Genomic DNA, 14,273 nt, shown 5'->3' on the forward strand with positions numbered 1-14,273 from the left:
TCGAAACACTAAAAAGGTGTTGTGGTGGGAAGCTTCTACGATATATGTGATGGGGAAGGGATGTGCCTTAAGTTTGTAAAAGGACTGCTATGAGTTGTAAGACCCCCATTCCACTAGGACGGCGCTCTCACTGGGTTGGCAAATTTGACCATGACGATGATAGCGCGGTGAAGTCGCCATGGGAGCGCCGTGAGAGCGTGGCGAAAGCACGGTGTACCTAACTTGCCATAAAGGACGTCCATCAGATAAGACATTAAATAAGGGCCGTCCCATAACATCGGATTATCATCATGATTGTAGCCACCAATGGGAGAAAGAACGGATGTAATGGAGCATTCGCACGAAATTCGAGATGGGCACTTTCTCATAAGGAGCCTGTTGTACGTGTCAATCATGAACAGATATGTGATAAGTCGGATTGTACCATTATATACAAGTGGGTCTATATGACTTTAATTTTTAATCCGTAAATGTTAGCATAGTTTACTTTAAATCAGTATCACTTCAACTTTAAGTTAACAATGTTCACAATGAAAACATTTTGAAAATGAATTTTGCTTCTATTTTTTCCTCATTTTTGAAAGTTATCGCAGGCTAACGAGCCTAGGTGTTACCCATTGCTATAAAATGAAACAGACCAGTGCAGCAAAGTAAACACATCTCAAGCTTGAGATTTTAGGCTCTTATTCTCCCATTTGCTGCCGAAGTGTACGTTCGGGAAGATTTGTCGGGGCTTTAGAATACGTATAACTGTTAAATATATTGTAGACTTATCTAAGACAATGTCGTTTTGGGGCTACATGATTCCATCGTTCGGGAGCCTACAGGTGATATTACTAGCCGTTCTGTGTGTCATCGCTACACTTGTACTGTGTGGGCGGCCGAGAAATCTGCCACCAGGACCGAGAGGACTGCCGATTGTGGGAAATGCCTTGAGCATAATGAAGGTAAATCTAAGTATCTAGCTCTCTCACACACTACTCCTGCTCCGTTAGATTTTTCTCCGTACGGTAGTCAACGTGGGCTAGCATTACTTCTAGAGCTAGGGTCAGGGGAAGGTCTATGGTCATTTTGTGGTTAGGGCTAGGTTCTACCAAAATCCACTCTTCTTTGCAAGAAAAAATTAAAATGGGTGCGACTGACTTCTTTTCCCTAGGATATACTGGAAATTACCAAAAATTGTCGGCACATATTTGAAAGGGGCAGAGATTTGGCTTGACGCCGGGCTCTGCACTACGAGTTCCACCGATCCACCTAAGTTTGTATATTTTCACATGTTGACTTTGGATGGCTCCATTCTTACTGCTGTATGACGGCGCTGCGACAAAAATCTGACACATTTCTAAACAACTTATATAGATAAAAACAAGTCTCCGAACGCTTTGTGTGTTCCGTAGTCCTCCAATCTTACTTTTGCATTTTATCTACGTTTAAAAGTCAACGCTATAACATGAATGTAGAACAAGGAAAATGCACACATATCTGTTTGTCAGATAAGACCGCATGGTAAACAAAACAATAACGTAATGCTTCACATGTTGAAGCTTAGGATTCCCACGGCACTCACAAGATTTTCTTTGTTTTCTTAAATTTCGGTCGAAATGATAAAAACGAATTTCGTTTGGCGATGTGGAACTGGATCGCCTCAAGATATTTTTAACGTCATATTGTTAACGTACTGAACATGGTGCACGCACTGTTATATTGATAATCTATCAACAAAAGACAATGTATACTACACGAACTGTTCAAAACATTAACCAGTTACTCGCTGATGTATGTAAGAACGCGTTAAAAATGAGATTCTGTTTTGATCTTTCATAAATCAGATACCATCGTTCGACCAAATAAAAGGCTAAGGTTGGCAGGTGTTTGCTAGTGTCAGTTGAGTCAGCAGAAACACAACATTTTCTAGGCCTTCCATATTATTACTGACACAAATTTGGGCAATTTGCTATATGAAAAAAATATTTAAAAATTCTCATCCAATTATAGAATTATTACAATTTTGATGAAAAAAGTATATACGGTTGAATATATACAGGAAGTCTAGAATAAACACGTTTGCATTTCTGAGTACCCATGTTTTAAAATAGACACAGGAATCGTCGGCAATATCTTAACGGTAAAGGCCCCGGCCCTGACTTGTAAACAGTACAGTCTCGACCATTGTATCGAATTTCATAACAATCTCCCGAAATGTTTTCTATGCTTATGTGATAATACTGTTGCACCACACCCCCAGCACTTGAAAAAGAAAAACATCAGACTAAAGCAGTGGCTGAAAAATAGATCTGTAAAAAACAGGCGGGCTACAAAACAAAACAATTATTTTTGGTTGACAGTTACCTTCAGTCTTATAATTTTCAACTGAAACCTTGATTGTAATGTCCTGCAACTTTCAGGACATATTTAGCACGTTGAATTTATAAATAAGTAGTTATATAAAATGATTACAACGTACTCATTCATTCGTTTTTAATGTATGAGTTGAATTGATTAGAAATTTGGAAGTATTCTGTTTTACCTTAAGACTTACTTGATAACAATTTATTAATAAATAAATCAACAACTATGACAACTGAATCCGTCAAAATGTGTCATCGAGTATGCAATTAAACATCGTCAGCCGTCAGCTTTTGGCAAAAATTCTTATTAACCTTTAACATTTGTTGGTTTTTAATAGGATTCTTCGGCTTATGCCAAATTGTCAAAGAAGTACGGTGACGTTTTCACGGTGTATTTTGGGCCGAGGCGTGTGGTAGTTCTGAACGGTTATGCCGCCATCCATGAGGCACTGGTGAAGAACGCCGAAAACTTCTCAAGCCGTCCCCTGGGGCAGGCTTTCTTTAGTGCAGATGGAAAGACTTTAGGTAAGAACGCTGCATGGTAAAATGTTTGCTCCAAGGTCACTTTGTAAGCAGTATGAACGTAAAATTAATATGGGACGACAATCTACAATCATAACAATATTTCAGTATTTATTTTGAATCAAATTGAACTGCAATTTCCATAACAATATACTTACGCAAACATTTCACTGCCGAATGCCTTTGCCGATGAATTGGAAATTACTTCTTTAGCTTTGACGTCAAGACTTGAAAAGTACGATGGGACTTTGATTAAGAATGGCTACTACCAACAGATGAACTTTCAATTTAGTATTTGAATATATATCTAAATATAGGGCGCACTGCATATAGAAAAAACGTATTTGCATTGATATGCGTACCGTTTCTTCTTAATCCTAAGGAATAGCCGATGAGTCTTATGGTCCCAAGTGGAAGGAACACCGTAAGTTCGCCATGATGAGTCTGCGTGACTTCGGAGTTGGGAAGAAAAGTCTGGAGGGGAAGATTCTTGAAGAGGCACGAGCTCTGGGTGATGAGATCTGTAAAACAAACGGACGCCCATTTTGTATCTCTCAGATGATGCAGAATGCTGTTTCCAACGTCATCTGCTCAATTGTGTTCGGTAGTCGTTATGAGTACGACGACATGGTGTTCAAAAGCCTTCTAAAAGCGATTCAACGAGTTTTTGGAAGAAAAATGGTTGAGTTTTTGGCAGAACAGCTACCTCCTTTGAAGGTCCTCCCCGGCGTACGCAAAAACTACCAAGACCTTATGCAGAGTCAGGCTAAAATCATGGACCACATCAAGGAAAGAATCAGGGAGCACGAGGATACATTTGACCCGAATGACATACGAGACTTTATTGACGCATTTCTTCTGGAGTCTAATAAACGACAGACGGACGAAAACAACACATTTACTGAGCAAGAACTTGCCACTGTAAGATATAATTTAGACTTACGAATTTCCACATATGCCATTCCTTTTATATGATGAATGACTATTTAAAATAATATTTTTTTCAGTTATACGTGATCGTGACTATGTAAGTGTGCAAAATGTGTTCTTTTTTGTTTTTTATTTCATGTATTTTACATGTTTTATGCATTACACAAGCATATATACGTACATATTGAGCCGGCAGTAAAACATGACACTGATACATAATTTTCCCAAAGATCGTCTATCAACTGTTCCTGGCAGGAACTGACACAACAGCTACCACCTTACGTTGGGCCCTGCTCTACATGATCCTCCATCCGGACATCCAGGAGAAAGTACAGCAGGAGATAGACAGCGTGCTGGGACCCAACCAGGAGCCGGCAATGGCACATCGTAGTCAGGTATGAACTGAAGTGCTAAAGATAAAGCGATGTCTGAAAAAAATATCCTTTATTTAGAACGCAAGTTTTGGTTTATAATAAATAGTGTTAATAAATAGTAGTTATCACGGTCCTGATATTTTCGTTGTGAAAAATAAAGCACTAACTAACAAGCTTTAGATCTGCCTTCGATTCGTGTCCTGATGAAATAACACGTAGCTTATGTCACGTAATATACGACAGGAAGTGTGACGTCAGCAGTGGGTCAAAGGTGTTCTACAGTCAGTATCACCCCAGTCTCAGTTAAAGCATGTTTGATGCACTGTAATGTCAATAGCCTCTTTATTACTCCTGAGTAATGCTGTTAATTGTACAAATATGTTATATTATATTATATTATAGAAATATATTATGAATTTGATATTAATCAATATTTTACTAACTGTTTGTAAAATATAGATGCCTTACACGGAGGCAACCCTAACGGAAGTGAGCCGACACGCTACTGTTGCGCCACATACCATTCAGCACGCTACGAGCAACGATACAACATTCAGGGGGTATAACATCCCAAAGGTAGGTTTAGGATGTTGTGTAATATGTTTATACTGACAAAATTGAAAAGTATTTGAATACATGAGAATTTTGCGAGAACGTTATGTCTGTTTTTCTAAATTAAGGGCACAGTGGTGGAAGTTATTCTATGGTCTGTGCACCATGACCCAAACCTGTGGCCGGAGCCGGACAAGTTTGACCCCAACCGCTTCATTGACGACGCTGGCAAGTATGTGAAGAGAGAGGGAGTTATTCCGTTCTCCCTTGGTAAGTCTAAAAATGCAACATACTTATTACCTCCATGTATTACACTGGCGTGAATCTGCGAGTGTGTTTTTGTATGTATGTGCGTAGGTTTCTGGATACTTGTAAGTATAACTTACTATAGGGACTTCTACGTGGATTTCGAATACATTTAGTATGTGGGCAGGTAGTTTGGACTAGAAAGTCTAAGAAGATTTTGAGGGAATCACAAATATGTATTCGCAGGCCGTCGTGTCTGTCTTGGTGAGCAGTTGGCCAGGATGGAGCTCTTCCTCATCTTCACATCTCTGCTGCAGCGCTTCACCTTTAAGCTGCCAGAGGGCGCTCCTAAGCCTTCGGAAAAAGGGGTACCTGGTCCGCTACATCAGCCTGTGCCATTTATGCTGATTGCCGAACCAAGAGAGTGAAGGAAAATCGAGTAGTTATAGCTACACAAGTTACATAAGTAATATGGTATATGCAAGTCGGTCAGTTTGGATAGTATAGAAATCATATTAGTGGAACGCGAGAGCCTTATCATCAATTCATTAGATTCTGAAATTATTGTGAAATACATTTTGTATTGATAATGAAATATTAACAACCTGTGGTAAACAAATTCATTTGATATATCATGTGGCTAATTTGCATAGCACGATAACTATTATAAATCACACATGCATTTAGAAATATGGGTGTAAATCATATTTATTTTAGACACTTCTTTAATTTTTACTTGCTAAAGCAAACCAGGTTTCTTAAAATTCCATATATATATGTTATGCTGAGGTTAAAACCATTAAAACGTGCAGAAAATGTCAGTGTTAACTATTATCCTTTGCACCAGCATCATTGCAGCTTAATACTATGAGGCGCAAAATCTAAACCTTTACCATTCTGCTATCTACCTCCTAAATAAACACCAGAAACTGTTGAATTATTTCACAATGCACATCGTTTGGTGTGCTTAAATTGATCAGTTTTAATCTATAGGGTTAGTAGTGATGTTAACGTTAACTTAGTGATGGCATGTGAAATTATGTTATTAAAGAGGTAAACTCTTCGTAGTTATACTTATATAAATGTTAGGTATCGTGGTAAACATGATTATTTATACTGCATTAATTAGTCATAAATTTGACTGAATGATTTCATTTTAACCTCCCAAACGGCTTGTGTGCTTAAGTGTATTTAAGGTGATTTTCAGATGATAATGTATTACAGTTTAAGTAGTCTTCTTGCCAGACCCACGGCGTTGGACAAAAGCCCTTTTGTTCGAAGGGAGCCACATACCTGCTACCAGAGGTGACACCCCGCGATATTATATCTACACAAGCGGCGGTGATGATAGACCCAGTGCAGGACTTAATAGCAGGGACTGTGTTTTTCCAGTTCCCGTCTGGTGGAATGCGTCTGGCTAAAAACATCAGTTAGAAAGAATTTGACACTATTTTCTAGAATAAGCTAGTCACCATTAACGTAAAACAATATCGTGTAACTATTACTAGAGGGTAGTTGAAAGCTGATGAAAACTTGTGGAATAAAATTGAACTTTGTTAGTAGCTACCTTATTTGTTGGTTCCTTTTCTAACTTGTTCGTACCATCGATGTGAATAAAACGAACGATGCACAAGACGACAACGCTTCATTGATATTATATAATATAATAAGCAAACAATATTAATACGCAGTCCCAATGTATTTTATTGACACTGGGTCAATCTACATTTATTCCAAAGCCTGCCACTTTTTATAAAAGTCATCATCATAACGTAATGGAGTTAATTATATGTTTCTTTTTTTCATATCTGGCCCGCATTCTCAAGTACACAAACTAATTTGCATCCCGATCAATATAAAGCGCACAGGTTAGGCCATAACAATACGTTTAATATTCGTTCCCACGACACTAGAATTCTTTGACTTTTTACATATTTTATGTTTGCCATTAAAATTATTTTATTAATAAAGATTTTGCCGCAAATTTTAGACAAAAACTATATATTTTGCCACCCGTACCCTGGTATTGCAACCTGAAATTTGGTATATGAGTGCCCTGCATACAGTATACAGTAGAGCAAAATTCTTAATTCTTAGATATTTGGCCATTTTTTAAAACAAAAATGTACACTTTCTGCTCCTGTGCCCTGGTCCTGCAGACATTTTTGTATAGTAGTGTCTTGGATACATGGCCACCTGGATCCAAAACAGTTTAGGCATATAGTACAGCAAAGTGCTTAATTTTGAGATTTTCGGACACTTTTTCCCAAAAAAGGACATGTTTAGCTTCTCTACCCTGGTTTTACAACCAAATTACCCATATGGAACCGATAACACTCATACAGTACTGTAATCAACTCGTTATAGTTCTCAAAGTGTTACATTTTTTTTTGCAAAGGGGGTTTTTGAAACTAGTTTTAGGGAGATGGCTGAAATATGCTATATTTGCTCTCGAGCAAATGTCGCCTTTCTAGTTAATATTTACGTACGTTAGTATGTACGAACCGTGCTTTTGTGAATGTAAAGAGGGCAATGGTCAAAAATCTCGTTTATTAAGAATTTCATAAGTATGTAAGTGGAACTAAGTCCCTCTGCTGCCACGGTGTATCGGGTTTCACTACTCGAGGCCGACATATTTACACAAGATCTACTTCTGATTGAATTTCAATACTATATTTATCATACATGGCTACGTTTATGATATTGATTCTAAAATAGGTGTTTGCTAATAGTAATGTCGTCGTCATTTCTTCTAAACGAGAGATAACGAACGATGTGTTATACAAAATGAACTTTGCTTCTTGACAAGAATTCAAACCCGAGATATTTAGTCAGTTGTTTGACAAGAGCAGTCCCTTATCATACTGCTTACCATTGTTTGTCTGTCATTTTGTCACTTGGAATTATCCCTCGGGCAACACATTTCAAAACTTACCCATTATTACCGTCCCGGTGTAGTCGTTACCTGCTATTAGCCCATTATTACCGTCCCGGTGTAGTCGTTACCTGCTATCAGCCTTGGGGCAAAAATTTGAAATACATTATTTTTATATGACAGGCCAGGCGCGGAGTCCTACAGGCCTGTGAATCGAAGAGCACGCGACTGTACATGAGAACGCAGGCTTTTCTCGGTACAAACACGCCGGACCCGCAAAACTCCTCACTCTGCCGTGCCAAGCCGGTTTTTACGGACGTGCACAGGCTCAGAAAGAACTGGAAACTTGGATTTTGTGTGGTGTTAAAATCTCCTGAGAGTTGATCAACCGCATTTTTGAAGGGAAATTTGTTTTTTCAAGATGGCGAACAACGGAGAATCCGAGGGAGCACAGCTGGTCGGAAACGTACGTTTTTTTGTATTATATGTTTTTCTACCTTAAGGTTTAGGACAGATTAAGTATCGGGATGTTTAAAAAAAGCTATGGGCGTGATACAAACAGCGACGGATGTTACAACTTACAATCTTCGAGCCAAAATTGTCCAATGCGACATTTCAAACCCCTGTCATTTTCCTTTTACAAGCCTACGGCATGAGAATCATGTAAAAGAATTTGGTGTACCGAAAAAAAATTCAGTTGTCTTGTGTCACAGCTAGCTTGAAAAGAAGCCTTGCATCGCTTTTGACCTTCCGTTCTATCAAATCTTTACGACAAATCATAGAAATATCACTGCGCATCATAGAATTTTCTTTCACTGATAACGCCACAAACATGAGGACTCTTTAATGTTACAAATTGAAAATTCAAACCCCTGCCATATTCCTTTAACAAGCCTACGGCATGAGAATCCAATAACAGTATTTGGTGTGCCCAAGAAAATCTACTTTTAACCATAAAGATGTATTGTTTGAAATATTCATTATTAGTAGAATTTGCAACTGCCTCATTTGCTTTTTCCTCTATTTGATGAACGAAATGATGCTATAACTATTACACAAAACTATCTTTCCTTGATAGCGTCATTTTCGGCAGTCGGATTAAATGACCAAAGCACAAAGTACCAAAAAAACTAGTTGTCCCCAAACCGAACGAGAGACGATGGAAGAAGAGCAAACTAAGGCCTTTCATGGACCAAAATCTGGAACAATCCATTACCTGACACATAAGCACAGCCACAAGTTTGGCTTCCTTTAAAAGCCTCTTAAAGTTTGCTTATATTGAGACAAGAAAAGAATGAGTTCACAACTAATTACCATCGCCAAGAAGGTTATATTTTAGGTAGAAAAATTTTGTTTTGCCTCAACATGTAGGTCAACCGCATATAACCGTAATCAAGGCTTATTATGGAGAGTGACTTTATCATTCATGTATTACCAGAGTCCCTCCCAAAGGTAGACGGCTACATGAAAGTGTGTATATACCGGTTGAAAATTCCCTTGTATCCATCCCAACTGACTTCCAGCGTCAGAGTAATTAAAAAAAGAATAATGGACATTGTTCTTAAAAATATCCTGTGTGTCTGTCATTTATATATGTGTTTACCTACATATTGAGACAAGACACAATTTTTCACAACTATAATATGAAACAAAAATATAAACTTCTTGGCGAAGGTATAAACAAACAGAAGAACAACCAAATGAATCAATTGCCTGTTAGAAGAGCCATTAGTCTACCGTGGACCCAATGTCTGGAACGGTCTACCACCTGTCATAGGCACTGAGCCCCCCCCCCCCCCCCTGGCTTCCTTAAGATACTCTTAAGGTAACAGAAACGGCTAGAATTAACGATATCGAATCATGTATTCTGTACCATATATATGTAAAGCATATACTTAGACATATTAGGACATGAAATCATATGTATCTCTGTTTCATATTTTGCCTCTTCCCCAATGGGCTCATTGCAGTGAAGCCTGCAGGCCAATTTGATCTCACCAATAAAGATACTATTAGGTTCCGATACCGGTCTAACGACTAACGAGTTACTGTCTGTCTATCAGCGCTAGCTGCAACATAGGTCCCTGCATATTATTGTAACATTTTAGCCAACGATAACTCACTGAAGTGTAGACCTTCCTTCCCTTACCTATAGTAAAAGTTAAAGGGCACATTGCTATATGTAGGTTCAGAGTCAAACCGAGCAATTTACCGAGCTGAACCTAGATGAAAGTTTTTTTGCTAATTCTGTAGTTGACCAAAAGCCAGTTCTTGCTGCCCCAAGCAAAGGCGTTATTGCAAAATTAGGATGACATTTTTTGGAAGAAGGAATGTTATTCTTATTGGTTATGGATCGGCCGACTACTCTCTCTTCTTAAACAGCCCGGGGCTGAATTGCGAGGAGCTTACAATAGGCGGGGCTAAATCGTAAGGGTCTGGAGCGAGCTGCCATTCGGCGCCACTCAGGTGACCTCAATACGATTGTCGCACGTGTCTGGGGTGAGCTGTCATTCTGCGCCCATGGTTCTGCATTGGTTTGAACCACTCGCACCGGAATGGACCCCAACTCTTTTCAATAAATGTTTTGGGATCTTTAACTTGCTCGAGGTGTGGGTCTTCTCAAACACGAGACCCCATGAGTGATTGAGTGAGTGAGTGAGTGATTGGATGAGTGAGTGAGTGAGTGAGTGAATGAGTGAGTGAAGTGAGGAAAGTCGTGTAACGTGCCTTTCCCATAGGCGCAACATCGGGCAGCGGTTTCGAACCCATTACTTCTGGGGTCTGGGTCAAATACATTACCGATTGCGCCACATGATGTCATCGCAATTAATGATGTGAAGGTGTGCGAGGATAAGGGAATAATTGCCCAGACCATCCCGTATTCCCCGCTGGCTATTGGCATTAGATTTAGTGCTAATTTGACACCCTGTTATGCTTTCTCCTGAACTTTCCCGCCTCTGCAGCTACAATCCAAAAAAATTAAAACATTCTTGGATTTTAGTTTGAGAACAGTGAATTGCTGCCCCCGTCAATAGTTTCATCAAGTTGGTAGACCAATCGAACAGTCTTCTTCGTTTCACAACCTCTTTTTATTCTTCTGCAAACGTTTCGGGCCAAGAAATAAGTGACCTATTTTATCCTTTCAAACATCTGCTACTAAGGTGAACAAGGTCAGTTATGGCGAGCATCTGTTAGGAAAGAAAAGTGTTGTTACTCTGTGACGGATGGTAACCTCCAACGACAGAGTATTATTTGGTCCGATGCGATGAGTGATCATATCTGTATCTTTATGTTCCCTTTGTCGCATTCGCATGTAGCTTGGATGTCGTCTACACGCAGTTGCGTGATGATGCACTTTTTTTCGCGGTAGCTGATTTTACAATTAATATAAAAATTTCAAAAATCACACCTACGTCCTTCGGTATATTGGTCCTGCTCTGCGTTTTTTCTACGCTTGAATAAGCCTTGCGATAATTGGATATGACCAAGCAGATGCTGAATGATTTTCACAGCTGTCATTGTTGCGTTTGTTGGGGGTTACTTTGCACAATGCTGTGCGTCTCATGTATGCATTGAGGCTGTGTGGTTGTTTTCATTTGGTGTCGTTCTTTTGAGACGCTAATTCTGAAGTCGATGCGTGCAGCATTGTGTGTGTTTTACATTTGGCAGTGATAGGTACGTTAGGTTTAAGGCACGCTTTTGGTATAAGTCGATATGATGTTCTGTATGCCTTATAAACACCATGTCACACGCACTACAGAAAACAAAACAACCGACATAAACCATAATTACGTCAAGAGTATGTTAGTTATGGTCACTTGTTGTTGTAGTAGTCAGAAACTATCCTGGTTCCCTCACCAGGACGCCAGGCTGTTTCCAGGGTTTACACAGGCCTGCCCCTTCACCCAAGGGTCAACATGCTCCCAAAGAAAACTTGCCACAGCCCCCTCCACTCCAAATGAGTTAAACCAGGTGGCCGGTGATAAATTTTCCTGTTCCATGTGTTCTAGTATGACTAGCAACCAAAAGCTAAAAATAATATGCCGTCTTTTTAGGACGGTGAGGACCATCAAAAATCGGCCCCCATGCGTGGCCATCACAACTGATATATCTTTAAAGAGAAATGCACACAAAAACTTATTATCGATACAACATTGGAAATTATTTGAATATTTCAGCACTTATTTAAGTGATCTACTCAAAAAGTTCTTTTGGATCAAATCTAATAATCGTAACAAATGAGTGTTAAATGAGTGTAAGCAACATGTGTACCTTTCACAAAGTACTCCTTTCCAAGGAGCCGTCACCATTGTACTGTAGACTACATTTGGTATCTAACCAGCACAGCTACCATACGAGACATGCAACACGAAAAAAAACTTTAGAACTGAGGAACCAAAGACAAACAGTCTTAAAAAATCCTTCACATATAGAGCAGCATCCGGATGGAACCAACTAGCACATGAGTTGAAAACTGTGAGCACATCCAAAAAGTTCAGACGGCAGCTGGTGCAACATATGCGAAACCTAGCTAAAGACACATGAAGGATAACTTTGATTAGGCACATGCGTTTGTTTGATGATTTTTTATTGACATGTTATATGTTGTGAATGTTACAAACTGTATGTGTCCAAGTATTATGTGTATTACTCCTGGAAGACTAGTTGCTGCAATGATTTGTCAACAACTAAAGGAGTCAATGAACAATAAATAATCAACTTTAATCATAAAATGACAATAAAGAAGCTATCTGATGTGATTCAAATACAATGCAGAGTATTCACAAAGATATCTTTGGCTGAATTTAACTTATCTTTTTGTCCTGAGCTTTATGAACCATGTAATGGTTATATTTATGATGATAAAAGCTATCTATCAACCTCAAATGGTTTTGGTGGACTGGTTGTAGCTTCCTGTGCTGCTCTGATAGAAAATGCTGTATATAGAATTGTTACTAAATTCTGAAATTCCACTCCAGGACGCGGACGGATCAGGATCGGATTCAGATGGCAAAACGTCACCCAAGCAATCATCAGGAGGAGGTGCCGTCATGTTCTCCTCCAAGGCAGGGCTGCTCCTCACGTTCATCAGCGCGGTGGGCGGCGGGAGTCTGTGGCGGTTTCCGCGCACCCTGGCGAACAACTGCGGGAAGGAAGGTACTGTCGGCACCGATGGATTCTGCAGTGACATTGATCTTTCTGTGGGGTTACAACGTAACAGGACCTGAAGGCCACTCAAGGTTTCGGGTTACATTGTAACTGTAACAGCATCTCTTCGCTCTATATTTAGATCAGAATCATTATGATAAAAGCTTGAATGTATCTTTAGCTCGAGGACCATGATGACCAGGGTTCTGCATTTGTCTTTGTTAGTTTAGCATTAAAATTGCAAAACAAATCGGCAAAGAATTAATCTGTATTTGCCAATCTTAGTTTATCAAGAGAAGTCCTAAACGCTAAGTAAAATCTATTTATTTATACATTTCATGTCAACATATGAAGTAAATGTGTTGTATACTCCATTATTCGCTAGGAAGAATGACTTTAATGTTAGCCGAAGCATGTGACCTTAAGGGAATGTCAACTTACTAGTGATTGGTCATATAATGGCAGCGATGACGTCATTGATGGCTTTTGTGTACAATGTAATGATGGGGTAATTAAGAAAAATCTGAAGTGCCCTATTAAATAACTTATTTACTTACTTATTCTCTTCATCCCATGTTAGACATAAGGCTTTGATAAGTTTCCTCCACTGGGGTCTGTTCTGTGCTAGGGGCTGAGCAGCATCCCAGGGGATCCCCATGGCCGCTAGGTCTTTAGCCACCGTACGTCTCCATGTAGCTTTAGGACGTCCCCGTTTTCTCTTCCCCTCAGGGGCCCAATATAGAGCAACTTTGAGAATACGGTCATCCGGCATCCGCAGGACATGGCCCAACCTTTTAAGTCTTCTGATGGCAGTTTCAGTAGACAACTGTCTTGTGTTCGTTTTGTTTTTCTATACAGTTCTTCATTACTGATCTTATTTGACCAGTAGATGTTGCATATTCTACGCAGACAGCTATTGTGGAATACATCAACTTTCTTCATGTCTGACTTAGTAACTTTCCAGCATTAAGAGCCATACAGAAGGACAGACTTTACACTAGTCAGCTTGGTTTTCAAGCTAAATGATTTGGATTTCTAAACAACACGGAGGCGATTAAAGGAACCTCGAGCTTTGCCAAGTCGGGCCTATTAAATAAAGGGTCGGTGAAATTCCAATACGCTGAAACAAATCCATAACAGAATTCAACAACGCGGATGAACTGTCAATTCACCTTTCTATTTGACTTTTTTAAAGATACTATTAATGTTTGTAATTCAATATGGGATTCTCGCCTGCTGCACAGGATGTCTGCAGTTTCTCCTGGTCTGGTTGGTGTT

General features: G+C 39.3%; 1 protein-coding gene across 1 annotated transcript; it reads left to right on the forward strand.

The window, feature by feature from the left end:
• Positions 1-941: 941 nt before the first annotated feature.
• LOC118422905 (cytochrome P450 2U1-like) lies at positions 942-5,400 on the forward strand. The gene is made up of 7 exons (XM_035830753.1): positions 942-947; positions 2,687-2,873; positions 3,253-3,791; positions 4,031-4,195; positions 4,634-4,750; positions 4,855-4,996; positions 5,219-5,400. Exons 1-7 carry the CDS (start codon positions 942-944, stop codon positions 5,398-5,400), a joined length of 1,338 nt encoding a protein of 445 aa, XP_035686646.1.
• Positions 5,401-14,273: the final 8,873 nt, after the last annotated feature.

Source organism: Branchiostoma floridae, chromosome 9 (assembly GCF_000003815.2).
Source record: "Branchiostoma floridae strain S238N-H82 chromosome 9, Bfl_VNyyK, whole genome shotgun sequence".
In the NCBI taxonomy this organism is placed as follows: domain Eukaryota; kingdom Metazoa; phylum Chordata; class Leptocardii; order Amphioxiformes; family Branchiostomatidae; genus Branchiostoma; species Branchiostoma floridae.